At 40.8% G+C, this 27,722-nt stretch overlaps 1 protein-coding gene across 1 annotated transcript; it reads right to left on the bottom strand.

Annotated features, from left to right (window-relative positions):
* Positions 1-3,842: 3,842 nt before the first annotated feature.
* On the bottom strand, positions 3,843-24,457 carry PLRG1 (pleiotropic regulator 1). The gene is made up of 15 exons (XM_054990627.1): positions 24,345-24,457; positions 17,615-17,721; positions 16,829-16,971; positions 16,415-16,468; positions 15,347-15,440; positions 13,265-13,355; positions 12,957-13,058; positions 11,878-11,970; positions 11,441-11,590; positions 11,241-11,342; positions 9,524-9,626; positions 8,831-8,939; positions 7,432-7,571; positions 5,875-6,068; positions 3,843-4,544 (listed from the first exon to the last, which is right to left on the bottom strand). Exons 1-15 carry the CDS (start codon positions 24,351-24,353, stop codon positions 4,485-4,487), a joined length of 1,551 nt encoding a protein of 516 aa, XP_054846602.1. The 5' UTR covers positions 24,354-24,457; the 3' UTR covers positions 3,843-4,484.
* Between the last annotated feature and the right edge of the window lie 3,265 nt (positions 24,458-27,722).

Here is a 27,722-nt window from a genome sequence, read left to right on the forward strand (position 1 = left end):
GGCAGACATGTCTCACGCTGCCAGGAGATCTGTACACTTCACATCAGACATCTGGACCTGCCCTCAGTTGCAGCATGCATACCTCTCACTTACTGCACACTGGTGGCAATCCGATGACCTTCAGGGTAGGGGTGGGATGACCAGCATCAGGCAGGACCAGATGGGAGATCGCTGGACTAGCTATTGCAAGGTACACAGAGTGGAGAAAATAGCTGCCACCATCAAGAGGAAATCACTGGACTGTGTAGGTGAGGGTGAGGGAAGTGTCACCATGGGTTACACGGTGACTGATGTTGGTACAAACATGAAGGCAACGGTGGTGTGAGCGGGCCTCAAAGTGCAGCAGCCTCTCATCAAGGAGTCATATGTGTTGATGACCATGTGCGACCTGCACATCAAGGGCACCTTCGCAGAGCAGGCAAAGCACCACCAGCGCAAGAGAAGCCCTTTCTTTGCTAGTGCAGCATAGGTAGGCCAAGAGGGGCCTCCTGCCAGCAGAGGGAACAGGGGGAGGGACACAGCACTGTTGGTCCCTCTCTCACTCCTTCTCAGCAGGCTCCCCCCGCCCCGCACACCCAGTGCTGGGCTGCCCATGGAGATGGAGATACTCTGGCATGCCCTTGGCCCTTCTAGGAACGTGAGGTGCATGAGCCAGCAGTTGATGGTGGCAATAGTCAAGGACTACCTTGCAGAGACCTACAAGTTGCTTTCCACTGATCTGCTGAGCTACTGACCCAAGAAAGAGGCGGTCTACCCAGACCTCTCTCAAGGCTCAGAAGCTGCTCTCATGCCCTCCGACGAACATGGAGAGTGAGTGCGTCTTTTCCCATGCAGGCAACATTGTCAGCTTGCATTGCACTCCCCTGCTCCCCTGGAGAGTTGAGCAGTTTCCTGAAGGTCAACATGCTGCTCTTTAATTTCTCAATTTTGGACTTCCAGAGCGAATGAGGTAAATCCACCTTATGGCCTCCACCCTCTGGGAGTCTGTGAAGTGGGGGAAAACGCTTCCCCCAAGACTTAAAAGTTAACTAGAAAACCTGCAGGTGACAGTTAAATCCATCGACACGACACACTGCAATTTGGATCCCCCCCCCCACACACACTCACCGCAAAACCACCAGCCCACATCAGCACAAATTTCTGCAGATAATTGAGAGAAGAGACCCCAGAAATGTTGTTCTCTTGCCACTGGGATGGGAAGACTGAGAGATGTTAGGGAAAGCAGAGAACGACACACCTTGTGTCACAGAGGGAACCCCACAGAAACACCCAAATGAAGCTGCAGGATGCTGTTATGTAATTATATAATGTATGTAATGTGTTGTTCTAATGTTAACTTCCCTCATTGCAGGGGTAGGAGGAGGCTGATGAAGGCTGCTGCAGAGACAGAATTACTTGGGTTTCCCAAGTACCTGTTAGTTTCAGCCTGAGGCCACCCAGGTGGGATCCATCTTACGCAACTGCTTGCCTGCCATTATCTTGTGCTTGTGGCTGGGTACTGCTTTGTTCTGTTCTGGGGTGTTCCCCCAATGGCTGAACCCAGTGCTAGTGGCTGTGAATAATACTGGTTCTGTTGGACTAAGTTGCAAGAGTGTCCCTTGCTTCAGTTTAGTTTAGGTGGAATGGATGTGATTCTCTGGTGTAAAGTTAGTTCCCTTGTTTCACTTTGTTTCGGAGAGGGGGGTCATTCCCTTGCTTCAGGTTGGTTTGGTTGATTTTCTGTTGTGATATTGGTCCTCATAGGGAACAACGGAGAGTGGCTAGTGAGCCTGCTCAGGGGGCACTAGGGTTGCGAGGTGGGTGGGCAAGCATGAGTTTGGATCTGTTGGACTGTCTGATGTGGACCCTGCATTTGGGTGTGCGCCTCTGGCCATGGCAGCCTTGGTTCACCTTGTTCAGGATCCCACAGAATTGGACCTCAGGGAGTTTTGGGGTCCAATCTCCCTGAAACTTGAGATTCTTAAAAAATTCAGAATTTCTGCAAAGGAATTTGCAGGGGACCTAAGAACTTGGTAATTTTTTCTTGCAAAATGCCACCTCCAGCCCCCTAGATAGCCCCCAGATAGTTTTCCCTTTGAGAATAATGGAGCTGGGAGGTGGCTGGGGACACCTTCGGGGGCATAATCCCCCCCGCCAGGGTCCAATCTTTATGAAACTTGGGGAGTTGAGGACAGTTAGGAGTAAGTCCCCTGCAAATTTGGTTGAACTCAGTCAAAGAATGATCCCCCCCACTTGAAAACTTGAAAAACTCAAATTGAATTTCCCATAGGAAACAATGGCCAAATTTTACCAAATTTGCTCTGTAATACCAAACTGAACTAGAGAATGAATTCAGTGTTTGGGGAATATCACATTTTTTCCAGTTCGGTGTTACCAACTGAATCTGCCTAATTTTTTTTCTTGTGCACATCTCTAGCTGCAACTCACTTAGAGAGCCTTTTTAACAGAATAGTCACAAAGAATGAATGAATGTGTAATCCTGATTACCAACATAACTCCCAACCCTAGCCTCAAAAAGTAGTTACAAAACCTTGGTAGACAGCATACAAGTGATTTCAGTTAAATATATGATTTGATTGCTTAATATTACAAATTTATTTTCATGACACTGATGTAAGTTAGAAAAATCTTTGAATTGGATCCTAAGAAATGCAAACAGAAGGGAATTGGTACTAGTGCTGTTCCACACAAGCTTGTGCAACAGCTTGCACAAGAGTTCAAACAGGGATACAGTAGACAAGTTCTCCACCAGCTCTCATGATTCTACCAGAGATTGCATGGGTGGAAGAACATATTTTGATTTGGTTTAACTTCACTTGCACAATACACAGCATAAAATAACTCCTATGAGCAGAAGACAATATCCACCTATGAAAGGGCAGGTCTGGATCCAACCAGTGGTTTGTTTTTAAGGGCTGTGTGTTGCAGATGATTTTAAATTTGTAGACTCAAAGGCAGTTTCATTTGTTTCAATTAAAGGTTACACCACAACTCCTAAACACGTTTACTTGGAAGCAGGCTTTAGTGATTTCAGTAGAACTTACCTCAAAGTATACATGCTTTGGATAACAGCTTCTACATGCTTAAGATCACCACATATCAGAAAACCAAGAAAAAGCTAAAACTATTTCTAGATGTCATGCTTAAATACAGCACAAAAAACATATCAGCATCATTACAGTAGCAAACACTTATGAAATACATTATTTGTAACTAAACATTTTTCAAAAGTGCACAACTCTTGGGTAAATTAATGACATCTTACTAATTCAGGGATGATAAGGGAATTAGATTGATAACAAGAAATGCTACAAACCAAGAGTGTCTCTGGTAATATTAAATTGCTATAGAGATAGGAGTCTGTTAAATGAATTCCGTTATTATTATTATAACAGTATAAAGATGCTGAAGATGCTTGTGATTTTTGCAACTTGTAGAAGAGTGAAAGAGTTAAAATTATAGCACTGTGATCTGTCCATCCCAGGCTTACTCTTCAAATAGTACAAGGGATCCAAAGAGCTACTTGTGTGCAACAAGGCTCCCTTTTTTCACTACAGATCCGTGGCTCACCCTGAAGAGCTTAGCTGCTGGAGGGCAGGGAACCCAACTGAGCAGGACTCCATACAATGCCAAGGGCTGCAGTCAGAAAGCAGTATCAGTGACCCTGCCCCACACCCCATGCCCTGAGTAGAAGCACTTTCTTATTGTCCATGATGCTGTCTGGATGCTAGACAAAGCACAGGTTGTTCCAAAGCTGCTATCTTACTCCGCTTAGAGTAGTACTATGTTTCTGTGCAGTTTAAATAAATAATAATGAAAAAGGAAACCAAACAGACACAAAATGTTTAAGAGATTATTTCATTAAAAGTTTAAACAGGATCCTGATATAGGAGAAGCAAAAATGAAGCCATGACTCTGAAACAGAACAAAACACATTCACCACATTAAAGCACAGAAGTTACGTTCCACATTTTAGTTGATGAAGCCTAGGGACACAGTAAAAATGAAATGTATATTTTATTGCAATATACCTTGTTGTATTAAGGAAATAAATCATTAATACAATGGATCTTTCTTCCTTACTGATTGTTTTATTCTTCTGCATCATCGAACAAAGTATGAACAGTGAATTAAAAAAAATACTCTTCAAATTTCCAAATATTTTGTTCTCCAGATGAAGGGTAGAGTGGGAGAGAGGGAGAAGACTTGCCTCACCTTGTGTGCGCAGAATGACATGCACACATTTTGCGACTAATCAATCACCAGCACATTACCATTTTATGAAAAATGAACTCTGACTTCTTCAGAGAAGTGTAACAGCTGCAACTGATTTTGTGGGATCAGGAAAAAGGACAAATCCTAGAGGGAAGCCATATATAATATGAAAACTGTAAACTGAGCAGAGCAATGACTTTAGCAGAGTTCAGGCTTTGTAGTCCTAGTCAGAGTCAGAATTATGGCACAGTTATGCAGGTGAATTCTCATTAAAATCGTTTTCTCTTGATGATTTCTGGTTTCCAGCTGACAGGGTGAGTTTCTTCAGTCTAAAAGTATTAAAATATATGTATCAGAATTCTATCCTGCTTTCTAACTTCTGCACAAGCAATAGTCTCATGTTTTATATCTGCTGCAGTGTGTTTTATTGTGCAATCCCACAAGACATGCAGCCCCTCACTCACTCCCGCCCCCAGTTTAAAAGGACATTATGAAAAGCAACGCCATCTGTGCGTGGGGCGGGATCAGTTTAGTCCAATAACAGTGACAGAAGTATATACATTATATGGATAAAAACACATGACTTGTAAAACCTGCACACAGACACACAGGCACTAGACTTTATCTAAAGAAAATCCTCACAAGGCAAGCCATTATTTCGTTTTTACAGATGGATGAAGGAGACTTGCCCAAGTCTTCCCAGTAATTGCAGGCTAAGCAGGGATTTGATGCCAGATATTCCAGATCAATGTCCTGCTTTTCTGCCAACTTTACTGCAGGCAGAAATGTATCACACAGGATACAGATAACTTTACTAGACTAGTTTTTTTGGGGGGAGGGGTGTAGTTTGGGGAAGGGAGATTTGAAATTTGACAAGATCCAAAAATCAGATTGAAGCCGGTGAAATATCATATGATCAGGTGAAATATATAAGCATGCAAGTTTTTTAATGTAAATTTTATCTAAAATTAAACTATAATGAACAGTTTTCTTTGTCAGTGTTTCCAGATAAATAACCTAGAGAGTTTCTGATCTGTAAACAAGCAGAGTATATACTTTAAAAAGGGTACCATATCTACAGGGTTGGATCAAAATGTGTTTTTCTTTCACAAGAGAAATGACACCTTTTCATCCTATCCCATCAACTCACTCTACACACAGAGTTGGGTCCAGCCAGCTTTCCCACTCCATCTTACTCAGTTCCCTTTCTTACAACAAGCTTTGTACCACAAGGCTTTGTTCATGCCAGTTTCATGTTCCCCTGCATAGACTTTTGGGAGGTCAAAGTGGATTCCTCCGGCCCTGCTTCATCAGCTGAAAAGATGCTTGGCTCCAACCCATATAAACCCCCCTGTTTTAAAAGCTAAGCTATTCAGACTTTGGGGAATGAAATTAGGTCCTTTATTTCACTTGGTTGTTGAAGGCTACAACCAAGTAACCAAACTGACCTTAATTTACCATGACTGTTTTTTATGAGATTTCTCCATCCTGTTAATATATGTTCACAACAGAAGTAGACATGCTGCCTCTGTATAGTTAATAAATAACTGAAAACATCTTTTCAGAATAATGCTTCTCATAAACATGTCCTGCAAGTATCCTAATCTCAGTTTTATATATTAAGAACCTAATACTGTTATGAAGAATATTTTTCCATACCGCAGTATCGTCTTCTCTGTAGACTTTTATGGTTTTATCAGCTTCAGCAGTAAGTAATCTGCTTTCTGACTGATCAAATGCGCAAGCAAATATTCCAGATTCACTGTCCAATGATCCTGGCTGTACAGCTGCATGCACCCTCTGGAAGTTATATCCAGTTCTCCAGTCCCAAAGATGCATAGTACCATTGTCAGCTGAAAAACAAACAGGGCATTATACCTAGTATGAGACACAGAAGTTGTAAATATACTATACTGGGAAAGCTGGTATCAGAGTCCCTAAAATCAAGTACTTTAGTTTTATAATAAGTACCCATTTAACACAGTAGGTATCCACTTCTAAACCCTTTACAATTTGACCCCTGATTGAGACATCTATAAGCACAATTGCAGATCCACATTGAACAAATGATTAATCCCAAGAAGGGATAGCAGCAGAAACCTGGAAAGCTAGCTTAGGTTTGGAGATTAAGGGGGTTTTATAATAAAATAAATTAGTAATTTAGTTACACAGGGCAGAAACGACATTAGTTGCCCTAAAATCTAACAACTACTATTGCATCTTCCAAACAGCTGAAACAACTGTTAAATAATAATCACTATTTCCTCAAATATCTGCTGGAATAATAGATCTCCATAATGGCCAGACGAGCCATCGGGAATGTATTCCATAATGGGAGTGCCTATTACCACAAAAGGCACTGCTCTTAATTTCCAATCTGATCTTTAGAAGACAGGATTTGGAGCAAGTAGATGAATTTTGTACACAAAGAGATTCATGTGACACCACTGGCACAGACTGCTAAAGGATTTAAAAAGTTAAAAATGGCACTTTTTATTGCAACTGGGAACCAGTAAAATTCTTGGGACACTGGTGTCACTGGCTATTGTTCGCTCACTCCCACTAAGTGGGCCACTGTGTTCTGAACAATCTTCAAAGACCCATCACACTGGGTGTACATAAGGAAGAAGAACGATCCCACTTATCCAAACTTGGGCTTGGTGTGCTGATCACCTGACCAATCGAATATTGTTAATCATGTGCCTGTTACCTGACCTCACACAAAGTTTCTGTAAAGTGAAAAATGTCATTGCACAAGTGGCAGCATACCTTTTTAAAAATTTCATTGTGTGTCATTTTGTTAGGAAGAGCAGGAGTGAAGGCTCTTTGCCTCCCATCCCTAGAATAGTCAGGGGCAAACCTAGCAGCACAGCCAAGCCTAGCTAACCAATTGCTAAAGCTGCAACCATCGCCAAAGAAACCCTGCACTTCCAAGAAAACAACTGTAGCTCATGCCTTTCAAGAGCCCTAGCCAATAAGAGGGCCTTCTGATGCATCCTAAAAACTTCTCAAGACAAGAGTTATTACAAAATTTACTTATTTTGCAAGTTAAATCTTTTTTACAATGTTATTACAACAACAGTCAAAACAGTAATTTGTTTAGTTAATGAGTATATATATTGATGATTCAAGTTTGTTTTAAAATTACTTTATCAACTTTTTGATCTATCAAAATGCCCAATCCTATCCAAACTACTTGTAACATTTTCATTATACCTCCAGACACCAGAACTCCATCTGAATTTACAGCCAGTGTGTTGATAATGGCACTATGACCAGAAAGGTTTTGGATGAAGTTTCCATCAGGGAACTTCCACTGCTTAATGTTATCTGGAGAACCAGATGCAAACGTGTACCTGAAACAAGAGTTATGTTTTAGAGTCAGAAAATATTCTGTAATCATCAGGGCTGACCAAAGATAATAGTATTTGATTAATAATTTTAATATACCATTTTATTGCAGCTGTGTAAGTTTACAAATACATACATAGAATGGAAAATATTTGTCAGTTTATGAACTAGTTTTCTAGAATAACTTTCCTCAAGTTCTGCATTCAGATTTAAGTTTTATTTCATTACCACCAAGATAACCACTGAGAACAAGTGACTGGGTAAGAACAATGCTTAAGAAAGAAAGAAAAAAATCTTGCCAAACTTTAAATTCCCAACCAAAAATCCCATATGCAAGCACAAAGTACTGCTTCACAGGCAAAAGTGAATGTGCCGTTTTTCCTTTGTGTGTGCAGACACTTGCTCCGTATCAAATATTGCAGAAGGTGCCAACTTTCAGGAGTAGCTTTTGAGGATGACAGAGACCATCAGTGCTATCCTAAGCAGAGCAACACCCTTCACTGTCCACCAAAGTCAATGGGCTTAGAACTGTACTTTGGATGGTACTGTATAGGGGCACCGAAAAGATCCAGTGCAAGAAGATTACAATGCTCATACTTCTCTAGACCCTGCCAAAGTTTGTGTAATTAGTTTGTATTACTTTCCTGTTGCACAAAAAAATACATAACCTGTTTTCAACAGCTATTCTATCATTTTTGTGACTACACTAGATATAAATATTTCCGCTACAGGCCTAGCATATAGTTATATTCACACAATTCAGAGAACTTCAGGTCTGCATGGACTGAAACAATCTCTCTACTCTTTCACACATTAGGTTTTTTCTTGATTTGGAATATGTATTTCCAAACATAGATCAGTTTCTTTTATATGCTGCGGAAAACGGTGGAGTCTTAAGCAGGCAAGAAGATTTAAGAGCGTTTCACGTTCCGATATAGAGTTACCCCAGTCTAAACCCACTGATTTCTGAGGCTTAGACTGGAATTAACTTTGAACAGGATTGCGCTGCAATTTATTAAATGTCTTTTAGCTATTATTAAAGTCTCATAGTTTTTAAAAAGCAGTTTTGTGGTGCAAAAGACACATAAAGCAAAACCCTAGCTTAAAAGGTGTTTCATAAAATTTTCTCTACTTTCCCCCCAAATGTCTAATTTTTTAATGAGGGTAGAGGGGACAGAAAGACAAGCTACTTTTTCACAAATTCCAGAGCTCATGACTGTAACCATTTTATATCTGCATAGAATAATAAATGAAAAATTCTTACTGTCTTGGGTGCAGTACAACCGCTCTTACTGATTTCTTGTGATTTGTTAAAGTGACACGAGTTTTCCCTGCCACTAAATCCCAGAGTCGTATAGTGGTATCATGACTTCCTGTAATAATAATTTTTAAAAAGTTCTTAGGAAGGTAACAAAGGCAACAGATACTTAGAACCAGACATGTTCTAGGCCCACAGACCTGTGTTTTACTATGCTCCCAAGTTTCCCCATTTCAGTGACACTTTTGAGAATCTCCTGCACCTGAAAACATGTGTTCTGGCCCATGAAGCTACTTCCCCAGTAAACATTATCATCTTTAAAGTGCTACAAGATCATTTTTTGTAGATTGCATGACGTATTTAGTTTGTGAAGGTAAATGTGAAAATACACAATAGCTGGAATAGTATATGTATTCTTCACTTTAACACTGATTAACTCCGAATAAGATATGTTTTGTGCATTCTGTATTTTAATAACTCTTGTAGTGCAAAATCTTACTGTTCCTTTGACCCTGTATCTCCCCCTCTTCTTTCTGTACCCCTCTTATTCTGAAAATAATTATTAAAAAAAGATCATTTTTGTTTGGGTTGCATTGCAGCAACAAGATGGCATTTGCACACAAGCAGCTAGCCACAACAGGGAGCATTTATGCTAAATGGCCTGTTTCCATGGTGTTTGCAAAACAATATCCACTATACCTGTGATAATCTGTGGTTCTGCTGCTTGGCACTTCACTGTTGCCACTGCATTTGTATGTCCTGTCAACGTATGCACACTGGCTTTGGTTCTTACATCCCAAATCTAATGGAACACAAATACATCCAAGTAATCAGAAGTATGTTGATATGGCTGGCTTACAAGTATATATAACAAACTTAATACTGTGTGTGCTGTCCTTATATTCTTAACCCTAAATAAATACTTGTCACTTTGGCCTCTCCTGACTTGAATGTCAGCTTTTCCTCCACCTGTTATCCCATGTTATATTATTTCCAATACCTGCTACTAGTAGTTAGTCTCCTATCCACAATACTGATCCACTTGTGAGCTTCAGTCCTTTGTTTAAAACAACCATCCCCAAAACATTTAATAATATGATTTCAACTTTGGCAAATGCAGTTATGTTCCTTAACACACAAACACCCACCTACCCACAGTAGCTTTTCCACAGATTGAATAATGTTTTACCTAAATAAACTGCAATCTGCTTAAGACTTATCAATACAACTAATCAAATAAACTAGCATCAGAACAGAAATTAATCACCAAATGCTGTAATTAGAGGCATTTATCTCTTAAAGGAGAGACAGTTTGGGGTAGTCATTAAGAGCATGGGACTCTAATCAGGAGAGCCGGGTTTGATTCCCCACTCCCCCACTTGAAGCCAGCTGGGTGACCTTGGGTCAGTCACAGCTCCCTTAGAGCTCTCTCAGCCCCACCCACTTCACAGGGTAATTGTTGTGGGGATAATAACAACATACTTTGCAAACCACTCTGAGTGGGTGTTGTCCTGAAGGGCGGTATACAAACTGAATGTTGTTGTTGTTGTTGTTGTTATTAAAAGGCTGCTTAACACAAGCACACAGAAACAATATTTGCATTGGAAGAAACAACGATAACCATCTTGTATGAAGAATGCAGGAATGTATTTTGCTAAAATAACATTGTCTAAGGTCCCTGGTCCTTCCCAGTGAGCAGCTGCCAGTCTCCAGGGTGCCAACACCCCTGGCTCTGCACAGTAAGCCTTGGGCTTGAGGGCAGCCTTGCTACCAGTTGAGTCTCAGGCAGTGCCCTGCTAGAGCAGTCAGGGAGGGGTGGGATGCCCGGTTGAGAGGTTGCCACCTGTCATCAGGGCAAGCCAGCCAAGTCAAAGCCAAACCATCCCTTCATCTCCAGTGGGAGCTGCAATCTTCATAGGAAGCGGAGGAATAGCTAGAGGACAGGCACACTCGCCAGGCTGCCCTCATGAAGGCTTGAGATACGGGCCAGGGAGATCACCCCGAATCATCCCTCTCCAGTCCACAACTGGAGGAGAGCAGGGGGAAGAGAGGAGGAAGTCTTAGGTGCTGTTAACCCCTTGCCTTCTCTATAACTAAGGATCAGTGAGGGGAGACGGGTAAGCGCACTGTTCACTGCCAACACTAGCAAGATCACAGATTCCCACACACACATATTGAGAAGCTATCATGTACACTATCACGTACATAATCTACCACGTATGGTAGATTAGCCTGTTTCTCTGCTATCACTATATAAGATACAGATCTCATCCAGCCAAGGCCAAGTCTGTCAGATAGATTCATGTTTGACCAAAACACAGCCCCATACTTGAGAAGTCAGAAGGATCCTATTGAAGATTCATCTTGAGTATGAAAGTATTTTCAAATGCATCTTAATCATTTCTGTATTACTTACTCGTGCAGTTGAGTCTCTGCTACATGTTACAAGCACATCTATTGTTGGGTGCAAATCCAAGCCATAGACAGCACTTAAATGACCATGGTAATGCCTAATAACCTATTGATACAGATAAAAAAAAATTCAGTTAAAAGTGGATGTTCCATGACTTTAAACTGCTGAAAAAATTCAGTTGCTGGCAATGAGTTTAAACTTACCTTATTATATTCAAGATCCCAGCATTTCACCTGTTTATCTTCTCCACAAGAGAAGAGGTACGGGCTTCTTCCACTTACTATTACACCTCTAACTGTACTGATATGGCCAGTCAAAGATAGTTTTAATTTGCCACTTGCAAGGTCCCAGATCTGTAATGACAGACATCAAAGACCAATAAAAAGCCCACACAATCAACTGAGATCAGTAGCTCCAAGATCTTTCTAGCAAATAAACTGTATGCATACTTGAAAGCACAAAATCTGACAGCTTTAGTACTAATGCTAATCGCAGTTTTGGCACAAGATACAACTCAAAATTCTGGAGATCAGAAGAAAGCCAAGCAATAAAACGTGTGGTAGAGAACTGCCAACATGGAAGAATTTACAAGACCTAAAAACAATATAAATGTCACAGACAGTCCTTCAATGCCTCTTACCTTTATAGTTCTGTCAGCGGAGCCAGTCACAAACCACTGATTGCCAGGTTCTACTGCGATACATCTCACCCAGCCCAAGTGACCACTGATAACCTGTAGACGTTATAAGATGATCTTGAAGGTTAAAGTTTATTAACCAAAACATGAAAAAGGACAGCTTAAACACTTACATAAAACAAGCCAATTTAGACCAAACTGGATAATCTGCTTCAATGTTTTATTTCAAAGCTATACCATTCAGCATTAGCTGTACTTCATTGTTAGTTTACTGTCTCAACTATATACTCTGTGGCTCATAATTTACTATCCTCAGATGAAAGACTGTATCGAGGAACAATACAGACAGGAAAAAGTCTTCCATCAAGTGCAGCTGCTCCACTTCAGGCCATCACCTCTGCCCTTTTCAGTATACAAAATGACACACACACACTCTGGTAGCCTGAATCTAACTTCCCAGCACCGCAGCATCCATGACCAAAAAAATTATCATGTAGAATGGCTGGGATTCCTTCTCCTGAATTACAATGCTCAATTTCGAATGAGCCTTGATTGTTTTTCTGCTTTTCCAACTCACAACTGAACCAGTAATGACATTTAAAAAACCTACCAAAGAACTGCAAATGGACATTGGCTAACAAGGCACTATGTCTCATGCCTTTCCCACAAACCAAAAGATGAACTGGAGGGCAATCTGAAGAGCCAAATTTTAAAATAGCTGCCCCCCCCCGCCCCTTTATGACTTGGATATTCTCTTCCCGAGTTTTAAGAGTTACATGTGGCAGTATACCATTGTCCACACTAAAAATACTTTTGCAGCCAAGATTCTTCTTTTTCTGAATAGTAAAAACACATTTACTTCAGACTGCTAAACTGTTTTGGCATGTGCATCAGCTTTTTAAGACTGAAGCCTAAAGGGAGACAGTCAAATCCACCAAAACCAAGAGCTGAGTTCATTCCTGTTATTATTCTCTACAGGCAGTGACAAAAAAGTCACAGATGCTGGGAGACCAGGAAACCTACTGAACATTTAACATCCCTTTTATCTTGAGATTTATCTCTGCAGTGCATTTGCTACTTACTCTGTAGAGTTTCCATGGGGGGTGCCACTGTGGTTTTGGCATTGTTGGAGCCTTCTTTGCCATTAACGCAGAATTTTTGTTCCCTCCTGTTTCCATCATAGCCTATAAATTAAACAGAACTTAACATACACACATTTATTTCTGAGCTAAGAAATCTAATTATGCTTTACCGCCCTTAAATAATGCTTCACAGTATGCACTGTGATTTGTCATAAAACCCAGCGGCTGCAAAACCTATCAGAAGATTGAAATCCAACCTGATAAACCTGCCACATATCCATCAGCAGTTCTCCATTCAGGATACTTACCATGCTCAAAACTGAAGGCTGTGAACGTTCAGGAATACCAGCATGTCTGTATATATCACCTACGCCAGCAGCTGTTCTATTTGCTTCTATTCTGGAAGACCAGGAAACAGTGGATGCAGGGAAGAGAAAATGTTAAAAATATTATACGATACCGAGTGTTGACAGACTATCTAGTTTGCAATAATTGGCAATATGCTTATTATATTCCAAAATCCTGTGTGTTTACCATAAAAAAGTAAAAAAAATTATGACACCTTAGAAATTAAGGCCAAAATCCGGTAATGATTTGTCACAATGAAGTATTATCTATATTCCCTTTTCAGAATAACCAGACATGGTGGTAGATGGTCTAAACAGGTGCCAGGATGTTATAATAGGCTAGATAAGAGCCAATAAACTGAAACACAATCCAGACAAGATGGAGGTACTGTCTGGACTCTATATAGATTTTGTATCTAGTCAAGGATGGAGGAGTCAGAACTGGGTTGCACTGCCCTTAAAATAACATCTTTGCAGTTTGGGGTGATATTAGATCTATGTTTAGAACTGGATGCTCAAATCTCTGTGGCATGTTGCACTTTTGAACAGCTTTGGTCAGTTCATCAGCTATGGACCATCATTGAGAAATAAGATGTGGCAACAATTGTCTAAACTTTAAGCATATCCAAGCCAGACTACTAAAATGTGATCTTCATGGGGCTGCTTCTGAAGACAACTTAGAATGCTCAAGGAGTTCAAAGTAACATAGCAAGATTGCTATCTGGTGTAAATTTACAATGCACTTATGTTTTCTATGCTAGAGACAGAGTTAAACCAAACCACAATTCTAGACCAAAACAAAAACCAGATCAGAGTTTTCCTGTGTAGGATTTTGATTTAGGAACAAGATAACCATAAGATTTTAGGTCAGGTTCGATCCTGGTTCACAGAAGAAACTCTCTGAACTTGTGTTTGGGCTCAATTTTAAATCTGGTTTTACTCTATGGTTAAAGAATTTACATTAGCCGTGAGCTCCATTAAAATGCTGGTTATGACCTTTAAGGTCCTTCCTGGTCCAAGAACAGAGTACCTGAAGGAATGCCTACTCCCACCCAAACCAACTGGATAACTGAAGTCCTATAAAGTCCTAGTCTGTGAGCCACTATTACCTGAAATAAGATGAAAAGCCATGCAAACAGGGTTTCTTCTGTGGTGGCATCTCAGTTATAGGATACCAGATCCACAGATACTCTGACAGTACTGAGCATGCTACACTTGTGCCAGCTAATGGCATATGCAGTTTCTCTTTTACTGTTGTTACTGTACTAACAGGAGCCCTGCAATATAGGCCATTATTATTGCAGATAGGAAGAGATCAATATGACAGATGGGGCACTAAGAGAAAGTAAGAGTCCTTCGTTAAACTCATTACTTGAGAAGCGATCCAGGTTTACTGCTCAAATCCTTAGCCATTATAGAATCATAGGGTTGGAAGGGATCTCTAGGGTCATTTAGTCCAACCTTCTGCCCAATGCAGGAAATTCACAACTACCCCCCCCCCAACTGCCCCAATGACCCCTGCTCCATGCCCAGAAAATGGCAAAACACCTCCAGGATCCCTAGCCAAACTGCCCTGGGGAAAATTGCTACCTGACTCCAAGGTAGCAAGAAACTCTAATCAGAAGATGCTGCAAAGCTTTCCATTTCACTCAGAGGGTAGAAAAGGGACCTTTACCGCTGCTATTATGTTAATTTCTCTCTACTCTCACCTGTAAGGAGGTGATTAGTACTGTTAGAGATTACAGCTATGGTAAAGGGACAGTAGGGGGGCACACAACAACTTCATACACTCCCCATACAACATTCAATGCTTGGATTTTCAAGAAACTGGGCAGAAGAATGGGCAAGGCTCTCCACATCAGAATGCATCCATATGACATTGGAAAGACTGAAATTAAGACTGAGCATATCACTGTGACTTAATTAATTGCAATTTAAATCACTGAGTTTTCAATCGTATTTTCTAAGCTAACCTGAAAAGTCATTTGTAGTTTTGTGCTCTTAATTTATAGTGTATTTTAATGACTAAAAACAAAATATTACTTGGATTGAGAAGGAGGCAACGCCACAGCTAACGACTGGGCCGCTGACTCACTGGGCATCCTCTGGATTTTAGTGTCTGCTGTCAAGGCCACTCCTTGTAAGAGAGAAAATACACCTTTAGGACAAACCTCAACCAAAAGCATTTAACAATGCTTTGTCAGCAAATAAATTCTTATTATTCAGTCCTTCCTAACACATACACAGAATAAAAATGTGCAACTTATTTGTCCGGGGTTGGGCCCACCAGCCCAGGCAGGCCCCCTTTCACAGGCCAGACAGCATTGCAGCGCTACCTACATAATGATGGAGAACGTCACATTATTTTTAGTCCCATGCACCTACCACTGAGATCCTGTTAACATAAATGTTAGCTGATTTACAATACAATCCTATACAGGCTTAGAATGGACTATCTCTGCATAAGACTGAACTGTCGGTCTTGCTACTTTAATTCTTCAGAAACCCGCAAACTCCATTTTCATACTTCGTTAACACGATGAGACCTACACAGACAGCAGCTGAATGGTAACAAAAATGAAGAGCTTGTAGTGAATATTGTAAAGCTTCAGTTCACATGACCTGAATGAGTTTCTGCAAAGATTACTACTGAAACTCAAAATACAAACTCTAACTGAGACTACCCAACATCACAGTGAAGGCAGAGATCCCTTAAAATACCACTTGGAAGTATCTAAAACTCTATTTCTATGTTTTCTTCATTTTCACAAGCTTACAGCACAGAAATATCCAAGATCTTTTCTAAGAATAAATGTCCTCTATTTCTGCTAATTTGACATAGAAGTGGAAAATGTTTCAGTGTTTCAAAAGACACCTAAACTACAGCACACAGAGACAGATGCAAGAACTTCACTAAATTTAATAACAATCATTAACAGTTGCTGTCTACATTCTCTTCCAAATGTTTTTTGGCATCAAACCTGCCAAGCTTCATTAAGGCACAATGATCTTTAAATAGTGCATCCATGATCATAAATATCTTGCTTAAAATTTTACACTATGGTAGAAAACACTTTTACCAAATACAAGTTTGTCCAAAAGATTACTTACCAGGTCCTGGAGGATATGGGTGTGTTCCTGTTATCAAATATTCATTATCTTCTCCTACATAGTAAGAGATTTATTACTGTTTCATAGTACATAATGTTAAACTATCAATGAAACATACGCTGTTACAAGCATACAGAGATGTATTTTCATTAGAAACCATGCACAGTATAAATAGCAAATGCTATTACAGAAAAGAAGTATGCACACAAACATTTTATCCAAACAAATGCTACATTTGCCAAGTATACTCTGAATAAAAAAACTGAGGAGGCTTACCACATTCTAATATTAAGTGCCATTACTGAATGTGAAATTCTAATATAAAAGACTCGGTAATCAAATGATGAATCAATAACAATCAGAGTAACAAACAGAGTAGTCTACTGCTGAATGGAATGGAAATTACCACCATACCTTGATTCGGAAGATACTGCTTATGACCATAGGAATCAATGGCATTGTGAGAACCCTTTTCCCGAGCATTTTCCTTCAAAACAGGCATGTGTAGCACGGAACTGTACTCTGTATGAAGTTTTACTGACATCTTTACTTTGTGGCTATTTTAAAGAAAACACTTTATTAATATTTCTGAGACATTATTCTATTAAATAAGCAAAATAAATAAGCAAAATCCCCTCCTGGGATATACAGGAGGAGTATTTACAAAAAGTCTAACTTTTTGTAAAGTCAAACTACTGAAGCACAACTTGCTTCACACTGAGATTATCTATATTTCAGGCAACAGAGATATTACTGTAGCTTGTAATTTCTGCATTCTTTATGCCCCAATCAAATAATTTTTGATGTCCATATAAGCTCAAGCTTTGACAGAATAATCAAGCTTTGCCACAGAGAAATAAAGATCAAAATTTTGTGGTATCTCAAGGAACAGAGCCTAATTAACTTTCTGCTTCTCCCATCTCAGTAAGTAATGTCAGTCAAATGATAAGGGAAACACTCCAGCGCCCCCTCATATCGAAGTTCTGTTCAGTCATGGGAGAACAAATAAATGGATCTGCATTAAAATTCTAGACTAGTTTACAACATCAAATGTATTGATAGCTTTAATAATGTATTGTAAACTAGACTTTTGACCTGACTTGAAATGATGTTTATGATTGTAAGTTATATGTTGCAACAAAAGTTCAATAAAAATTTATTTAAAAAAAAAATGTATTGATAGCTTAGAAGCAGCCCTACCTCTTTTCATCCAATACTATAGGTTTTGCATTGTCGGCCACAAACATGTCATGAGTTCTCTTCAAAGATCTGAATACAAGGGTATGCACAGAGTGCTTCTGCACTTCCTAAACAAGAAAAAAGTTTCAGGTATACCTTGGGAAATAAGTTCATAAAAGAGAAGGATTCACAGATTTGGGTTGGCTTACTAGGCAGCCGTTCTTTGTGGTTGCCATGGGCCCCTCAAGTCCTCCATAGAAGCCTAACTGCTCCAGAGCTCAATGTAATACAAGACGCTGCTCCCATTCGCATGTCAGGGGAGGTGAGGGGGAGGCACGTTTTTTCATACTGCATTAAACTTTGCAGCAGCCGGAACAACTAGCTGCTTCCTTTTGCTCCAGGCAAAAGATCCTTCCTTCCCTCTCCAGAGCTAAAAGCTGGAAAGCCTGACTAAACATCTTTAAAAGCTTGCACCCTATTAAAGTAGTTCAATTACTCGATTACTGAGTTTAACAAATTAAATTTATATCAACATGTGTGTCAACCAGAGGGAGGAAATCAAGCCCTGCTCTGAATGTGGTAGAGTGGAACATCATCACCCACGAACAGGGTCTTTACCACTGTAGTCTTTAGACTCTGGAATGAGGTGAAGAATTGTCTTATACCCACTTTTCATAAAGCCTCTAAAACTTTCCTTAAAGCCCCATTTCAAGTCATATTTGGCTAAACTTTTCAAATGTTGAACCATAAACTGAGTTTTAAAAACATGTAATACACAGTAGTATTTGTGCTGAGGAACAAATGATTTTAAAATATAGCATTCAATTGTTACGTCTTGCCTTTATTTTATTTTCCAGTACATGATATAGCTAATTTTTCTCCTTATCCATTTGAAAAGATGCAAAATTTCATTCGCACATGAATAAAGCAGGCAATCTAATTCTTAGCTTGAGTCTACTGAGTGTTTACTTTGCAACAATATACACTAAGGGATCAATGCTAAAAATGATGCTTTGTTCTGACCCTAATTTCTCAATGAACTGTGAAGGTAACTGTTTCTCCCTTTCTGGAGAGTGTCAAGATCAAGGACTTACAGCAATGCTTTAGGTCAATGGTCTGTTTTCCATTCTAAGGTGATCTGGGTGCAAATCTAAACACCTAAAGCTTTTCACCGCCAGTCTAACAAGTTGTATCTCATATATATTAAGACCGGGCTGCTCTAAATTTATTGCCACCGCCATCACCCCAAACTGGATAAAAACAAACACAGATTATTTACAGAATGTTAAACACAATCTGTTACTTTGATGCTTGCCCAAGATCACAGAACTGGTGCTCATTTTAGGTTGGCTCAAATCCACTACCACTTGTTTAATTATTTTAACAGATGTTGGTGTTACACCCATGAACTACATTAATCTGCTTCTTTTTCTTTTTGGAAATATGGTAACAATAACAGTCCGAAAGATTTTTGTGACATTGGAATCTTCTAACTTTTAACACAACTGCCTTTAACAAAGAAGTGATTGTGCTCAGCATATGGGAATTTATTTTCAAATATGAAAAGCCAGGACGATAAAGCGTATACTTGATCTATTTGTGCCCTTCCCTCAAATCTTCTGTATCCTGAAAATAAGCCAAGTATCTTTATACTATGCAACTTAGAAGTAACTTAGTCATAAGATGAACTGAATAGCTTGGACCCCACCTAGAATTTCCATAGTGAAAGAAGGGAGTGGGTTTTCTGTTTGATGATTCCTGCCTGCAATGCCAGCTCAGCGTGCCCCCTAAACGCTGATTCGGGGGAAGAGAAAGACCCCAGGAACACCCTTAGGGAAATTGGAGGTCTTCAGCAGGATTGCAGAACCGGCAAAAGTATCACCCCTCATTTAGGACAGCGTATGGGGAAACAGAAGGGTTTCTAATTGGCAAAGGGTCAAGACATATTATCTCCCTACCTGTTCAACCTCTATGCAGAGCATATCATAAGGAAAATTGGATTAGATTTAGAAGAAGGTAAAGTGAAAACTGGCGGACGGAACAGTAACAATTTGAGTTATGGCAGAAAATAGTGAAGACTTGAAATGACTACTAATGAAGGTTAAAGGAGAAAGTACCAAAACAGGATTACAACTGAACATCAAGAAGACAAAAAGTAATGGACTAATGAGGAATTACACAAATTTTAAGTTGACAGTTAGGAAACTGAAATGGTTCAAGATTTTCTATTCTTTGGCTCAATCATCAACCAAAAGGAAGACTGCAACCAAGAAATCAGAAGACTGAGACTTGGAAAAGCAGCTGTGAGGGAACTAGAAAAAGATCCTTAAAGATAAGCATGTCTCTCTGGGGACCAAGATCAAGATAATCCAAGCCATGCTATTCCTCATTACTATGTATAGATCGGAAAGTTGGACAATGAAGAGAGCTGACAGGAAAAAAATTGATTCATTTGAAATGTAGTGCAGGAGGAGAATTTTGCAGATTCCATGGACGGCAAAAAAGACAAGTGGTTTCCAGATCAAATCAAGCCTGAATTCTCCCTAGAAGCTAAAATAACAAAATTGAGGCTATAGTACTTTGTCCACATCATGAGGATACAAGACTCTCTGGAAAAGTCAATAATGCTAGGAAAAGTGGAAGGCAGCAGGAAAAGAGGAAGACCCAAAACGAGATGGCTTGACTCAATAAAAGAAGCCACGTCCTCCAGTCTGCAGAATCTGAGCAAGTCTGTTAGCTATAGGATGTTTTGGAGGTCTTTCATTCATAGGGTTGCCATAGGACAGAGACTTAATGGCACATAACACACACACACACACACACACACACATCACCCCTCATGTTCAGAGAAATTTAGATGAGATCCAAGCTACTGCACTTTCAAAATGTTGTTAATAAGGTATTTCATATTGTCTATAGGACAAGCTTATTCTCCCACTGTATCTTCTTGGGCAAACACATCTTTCCCCCTCTTGTTTAGGCTATTCTCCAAAATGCCGGTGGTGCTATATAGAGACAATACAAATTCTTTTCTAACCAAATTAGTGGCTACCCAATACAGTGAAATACTTAAAACATTTAGATAATCTGAAATAATAAGAGGACCTTTCTTGTACATTATCCACCAGAAATACAGTCAATTAGGAGTGAAGCAAAGAAATCTGCAATAAAAGATGACTCTCAGATGTCTGGAAAAGGAGCTCTTTCTCTCAAAAGCTTACACTCAAAAAACTTCTTGGTCTCTAAGGTGCCACTGGACTTGAATCCTGCCACTCTCAGGAAGTGACATTAATATTTTCTCTGTTATAGAATTATTGTTTTTGTGCTGTAAGAACCAAGATAAGCACAAAAATAATCCTTCTGTAACAGGAAAAAAATTAAACATCATTTCTTGAAAGTGATCTCTTATTGAAGACTTCTTTGCTGCTTTCCGTTAGTAGAATCCAAACAGCTACAGGAAGACCCTCCCATTTACATTGGGGATTTAAGGCTCCGACTTCCAACTGCAGCCCTATCCTGTTTTCAGCAAGGGTATCCAAAGTCTAATTGAGGTGATGAAAGATAAAGGTCTAGGATTGCTGAGCAAATTAAATATAAGTAAGTCTCAGACTCTGAATGGCTTGCACCTCAGAATTCTTAAGGAACTCAAACATGAAACTGTTGATCTATTATATATAACTTGTGACAAAAACTGACTCCAGTATCAAAGGACTGGAAAGTAGGAAACATTACATCAATCTTTAAAAAGCAGCCAGAGGTGATCCAGAAAATTATAACCCAGGTAAATTAGTAGAAACTGTTATTAAAGACAGAATTACTAAGTACAGAGAATAATAAATCCTACTGAGGGAAAATCAGCTTCTGCATAGGAAAAGTCCTGCCTCACCAGCCTTTTGGAGTTCTCTGAGCACATTAACAAGAATGCAGATAAGGGTGATCCAGTATGCATCATATACTTGAACTTCTAAAAGCATTTTGACAAGGTTCCTCACCAAAGGCTCCTGAGTAAACTTAACAATTGTGGGAAAATAGGATAGGTCCTCTTACTGACTAAAATTGGCCATACTGACAGAAAGTGGAGAGTAAGATTGAATGGACAGTTATACCAATGGATGAATTAAACAGCAGAGTACCACAAGGATTGGTACTGGGACCAGTGCTATTTAACTCATTCATAAATTATCTGGAATTGAGTCTGATCAGTATAGCGTCAAAGTTTGCATAGGACACCAAACTATTCAGGATGGTGAAAAACAAGGTGGAAAGCTTTCCAAATCAGAGGATCTTTCCAAATTGGGTGAGTTGGCAACACTGTGACAAATTAAATTCAATGTAGGTAACTGTAACATAATCATAATGGAACAAAAAGTCCTAACTTTAAAAATATGCTGAGAGGGGTCTGAACATGTGTTGATTGAACTATTTAAAAGCCCCTGTATAAATCTATGGCATGACCTCATTTAAAATTCTGTATACAGCTTTAGCTACCATATTTCAAAAAGGTAATTGCAAAGATGGAAAAAGTACCCCTATGAAAAATGGGTAAAAAATCTCAGATTGTTTGGTTTAGAAAAATGACAAATTGGAGGAAGAGGACAGAAATTTATAAAATTTTGCGTGGAACAGAGAAAGCGAACATAATGCATTTTTTATCCTTCTCCCATAGTACTAGAACCTAGGGGTATCCAATGACACTGATGGGCAATAGATTCAGGACAAATGGAAGTACTTCTTCACTAAACAAGTAATCAAATTGTGAAATTCACTGCCAGTGAACCAAATGATAATCACTAGCATAGACAGCTTTTAAAAAGAACTGGACAGATTCATGGAGGGTATGTTCATCAATTGCTACTGCTCACAATGCTAAAGGGAACATCCACAGGCAGAAAATGTCTGAGTAATAGTGCCAGCAGGCAGCATCAGGGGAAGGACTTGGCTTTTCTGGTTGGCCACTGAGTGAGACAGTATGCTGGAAAGATGACCGCTGACCTGATACAGCAGGGCATTTCTTATGATCTTAGAAGGTGGAAAATACTCCAGAGCATAATGTACAATGGAGCGCAAGGAGATGCAGTCAAAAGTGGGACCTGTAGGGCACCTAAGAATACAGGAAAGTACCTGGGAGTGCACATGGAGCTCTATGAATTCCAGAAAGTTTTAATAACAAAGGTTGTAATTTAGCAATATATTTACTCCTTCACCCACTGTTTACATCAAGCATATCTTCTTTCATACTTCACTGTACTATAAGTAAAAATGCTGTTGGTTTAAAAGACTTTCCAAGGAACCAAAAATCCAAGCACTCAAAACAATGCCCACTAGATCTTTCTTTCTGGCCAAGAAGACAGCCACTTGCATCTGTTTACCCTTGCTTCTATTTATCTTATACTTCAACCTGCCAAACTGGTATCTCATCCTTCACTCTTTGTGTGGTTTCTTTAATACTGACACTGGGTTAATATTCTGGGTTGGCTTTTTTTGCATGTACTGTGTGTTTTTCAGATCTCTTGGCTGTTAGAATTTAGGATAAAAATTGCAAGTCAGAAAAGTGGGTTAGAGGTGTTGTTTACTGAAGAGCCTAATAAAAGGTGTTACATTTTTTTTTCTCTTTTAACCAACTCAGCTACTTGCAATTTCTGTCTTCAATGAATGGACAGCATGTGCGGCACATTCTTTGTATTCATGACAGAGTGGAAGGAGCATGAGATGCTATTACTGTTCTTATCCCAGTATCATAGATGAGACGCTGACTAATAGTGCTCCTCCAACCTCACATCCCATCTCTACCCACCTGGGATCTGTGCAAGGCATTGCAGAGAGCAAGCTTCATGTTGTTTTACTGGAAGATGGGAAATCGCGTTTTTAAATGGAGATGCCAGAGATTAAAATGGAAATCTTCTGTATTCAGAGCACACACGTTTCCACACAGTTTTATGGCTTGTTCCCCTACTAGTGATGCTAATAAAATTCTAGAAGCAGCTGTGTTAAGACTACTGCAACAAATGCACAAGGGCTTTTGTGGTACCTTAAGGAGATGATTTATTGTGACATAAGCTTTTTACAAACCAGCATCCACTTCATCAAAGGCATAAACCCTGTCCTCACTGAACCAAAAGGCAATTAAATGATAGATATACAGACTGTGACATCTTTAAGCCCAAATGCAACCATCATAAGCACAGTGATAATTCACAACAGGGGTCACAGATGCAAAAACAATCTAACAAATTTAATGCTTGAGGTGTCCGAGCAGTCGCTCATCATAACTTAAGCCCTCATTTCCTGATTAATAGTCATTTTATGCCACTTTGTGAATGTGTGTTGGTCCTTTTCATGCTTCTAATAAAGCGGGCTCCAGTACACGAAAACTTATGTCCTAGTCAAGCCAAAACACTTACAGGGGCCACAAGAATTCCCCCTTTTTGTTTTAGTAACAGTTCCGTTTCTCTTAACCAAACCCAGAAAACATCAATAAATCACCATGCAAGCGTTAGTTCTCCCGCCCGCCCCCATCTTTGCTCAAACGGGCGCGGGGAAGGATTTTCCCAAGGCCCCGCTCTTCTCCTCCAACGATACCCCTGAAGCTGCAAGCCCGCCCGACCCAAACCAAGGAACCGCTTCCTCTACGTGGGAAAGGGCAGGGTCCCGAGCGCCGAAGCCCAAAGGCGGCGAGGAGGAGCGGGAAGGCCCTTAACCGGCCGCGGCTAATGCGCTACGAGCCCCGAAGAGGAGCGACCGCTCTCCTCACCTCAACCATGGCGCCAGCCCGCCGTCCCGGCTACACCTGCCGCAGCCACTCGCAGTCCAGCGAACCGCTACAACGGGACGCGCGAACAAGGGCCGTTAGCGACGAGGAACCACTTCCGGCGCCTCTCTCGCCGCACCGGAACTGACGCGTCCCTCGAAGGGCGCATGCGCGGTCCAAGGGTGGCCGCTTCTTTGGTCCTTTGGGTTGGGAGGCGGTGGAGAGAGTTGTGGCGCTGAGCGCCTTACTGGCGAGAAGCTCCCAACACGCGTAGGGGCGGCGAGAGTGTGGCGGGGCAGGCTGCGATGGAAGCCGCGCACGGGCCGAGCAGGTGTTGCGCTTTCTCGTCCTGGCTGCTGCTGCTGCGGTTGGCAGTGGCAACCTTCAGGGGTCTTGCGTAGGAAGGGATTTGGTGGCTTGTCCGCAAGAATGTCTGGACTCTGCAAGTCCGCTCAGCTCACGGAACTAGCTAGGGATGTTTTTAAATGGCTCTCACAGCCTTGCAGGCACTTCCACCCGAGCCACGTTTAACGATACCAGCTCTAGCCCGCCGCAGAAGTTCCACTGGTGCTTGGTTTAAACAAACGGGGAGCCCACCGGCTGCATTCTTGGGGAGCACGCTAGAGATGTTTGGTGTATCGGGTGAACTGGGCAAGAAGTGGATTTTCCATATGCATGCAACTTCCATTCATGCGAGCTAGAACTCTCTGGGTTTTGTACTCACGTGGAAAATCCGCACATTGCCCAATGCACACAATCCAGCAGTTGCACATATTACGTCCCCCTGGCAAGGACCTAGTGAATGGATCACCAGTGTAGCATCTGAGGAGGATTTACTAGCGTATGCAATCGTATTCTTATCCTATCTTTTTTCAAGGTGTTCAGGGCTGCATGCACCTATCGGCCCAGGTTTTTAGCCTAATACTTAACTTTGTAGACTTAAATATAATTAACTGAAGTAAGTAAATTAACGTATCATTCTCATTAATTTGTTTATAAAATTATCTTTATTTATTTCAAATTTGTATTCCGCCCTCCCCGCAAGCGGGCTCAGGGCGGATACCAACATATTAAAAATACAATTAAAATACAATAAAAATTCATATTCATTAAAAACAACACATTTAAAACAAGATGGTGGACAGCCTTTACAGGGAGGGTTTTATACACCCCTTTTTTCCAGGCGGGTGGAGGCCCAGCCTCAGCCATATGCCTGGCGGAACAACTCTGTCTTGCAGGCCTGGCGAAAAGATAGTAAGTCCTGCTGGGCCCTGATTTCAGCAGACAGAGCATTCCACCAGGTGGGAGCCAGGACCGAAAAGGCCCTGGCTCTAGTTGAGGCTAGGCGGGCCTCCTTGGGGCCAGGGACCACCAACAGCTGTTTGTCCCCTGATCGGAGTGTCGTCTGGGGGAATATATGGGGAGAGATGGTCCCGTAGATATGCTGGTCCCAGTCCGCACAGGGCCTTATAGGTCAATACCTGAACCTTGAATCTGATCCGGTACTCCACTGGCAACCAACGCAGCTTGCGTAAGAATCGTGTTATATGCGCTTATTTGGCACTCTCATAATAACATGCGCCACTGCATTTTGTACCAGCTGTAATCTCCGGGTCAGGCTCAAAGGCAGCCCCGCGTAGAGTGAGTTACAGTAGTCTAGCCTAGAGATGACCGTTGCTTGGATCACTGTAGTTAAGTCACGGGTTGACAGGTAAGGGACAAGTTGCCTGGTCTGCCGCAGATGGAAAAAAGAGGACCTGACAACCACTGTGACCTGTGCCTCCACTTTCAGGGAGGTATCCAAGATCACCCCCAGGCTCTTAACCCTTGGAACTGGCACTAATGGTGCCCCATCGAGGGCTGGGAGCCGGATTCCCGAACCTAATCCCCCGTGGCTCAAGTACAGGACCTCCGTCTTCGTCGGGTTCAGTTTCAGCCGACTCTGCTTCAACCAACCAGTCACGGCTGCAAAAGCATGTTTCAGGACATTTGGGGCTGAGCCGGGCCGTCCGTCCACCATCAGATACAACTAGGTGTCGTCTGCATATTGATGACACCCAAGTCTGAAACTTCGCACCAGCTGGGCAAGGGGGCTCATATAGATGTTAATAAAGGTGAGAGTATTGCTCCCTGTGGGACCCCACACACCAAAGGGTGGCGGGATGACAATTTCTCCCCAAGCCGCCACCCTTTGTCCCCAACCATAGAGAAAAGAGACAATCCACTATAAGGCAGTCCCTCGTATCCCCACATCGGCGAGGCAAGGAGAAAATTACCAGGTTTTGCTTCTATGTATGAACCTAGCAACATGACAAAGTTTTAATGTGAGGAGTTTTTGGAGAAAGTGAGATCTGTGAACACAAATAGCTTTGACTGGACTGCTGTGCCGTTAACAGCTTTCTTGCAGTCTTTGCCTATCCAATACAGACAGTGGTAAAATTTATCACTCAATATGAGATTCACTGCAGGGGTGGGGATGGATAACTTTTTATTTGAGGGTTCCAAGGTGGCTAGAAATATTCCATGTTGGGATTTTTCAAAAGTAACACCATATTAATGCCACCACTTACATAATTGAACAGATAGGGAAGATAAAGAACAGCAAAATATAATAATACCGTGTTCACTCAAATGCAAGACTAGGAGTTTTCATAGGTTTGCTGTTAAAAAAAGAAAGGGGGTTGTCATATATTTGCAGACAAATTAGTTATGTCCAATAATTTTGTGTGTGTGTGCATATAACCTTTTTAAGGGGGTTACCTTACGTTAAGGGTCTTCCTTTCAAGTTAATACAGTATGCCTTCCAAAGTACAAAATTGCATGATAACTACTTCAGGCAGATAATAGCTGGATTCTATTGGACAAAATTTGTTCCACTAAGTTCATTTCTGTTTTGTACTTCAGAAGGTAGAAGCTGCAGTTACAAATTGTGAACAGAAGAGGGCATGAGTTAGCTTTTCATTGACAACATGAAAATTTGTGAAGATCAAGTTTAGAGACTGGCAAATTCACAGGCAGAATTCCTAGCTCAGTTCTTAAGCCCCAGGAAATGTGTTAGGTTTTACATGACCCAAGAATTTTTGTTTTTACTGTCTTAGACTCACACTGTTACCTCTCTGAAAAAGGTGACTCCAAACAACAGATTTCTTAGAAAGTCTATTGGTGATTTTAAATTTTCCTGTCCCATGTGCTCTATAGTTTGATGTTTTCTCAACTTTTAAATTTACAGTGCAATCCTATGGAGAGTTACTCCAGTCTAAGCCCATTGAAGTCAATGGCCTTAGACTGGAGTAACTCTCCATAGGATCGCACTGTTAATCTAGGTTCTTGGGTGGTGATATACAGTCATTTCCTCCCTCACTTGTTATTGTACTTTATCAT

Source organism: Eublepharis macularius, chromosome 10, assembly GCF_028583425.1.
Source record: "Eublepharis macularius isolate TG4126 chromosome 10, MPM_Emac_v1.0, whole genome shotgun sequence".
NCBI classification, from domain to species: Eukaryota; Metazoa; Chordata; class Lepidosauria; order Squamata; family Eublepharidae; genus Eublepharis; species Eublepharis macularius.

Bases quoted from the DNA above. Each gene is read 5' to 3' on its own strand.
- PLRG1 (XM_054990627.1), bottom strand. The intron at 6,069-7,431 runs GTATAATGAAAA...TTTGTTTTTCAG, and splicing joins TGGAGTTCTGGTGTCTGGAG to CTGACAATGGTACTATGCAT. The intron at 4,545-5,874 runs GTATGGAAAAAT...TAATACTTTTAG, and splicing joins ACAGAGAAGACGATACTGCG to ACTGAAGAAACTCACCCTGT.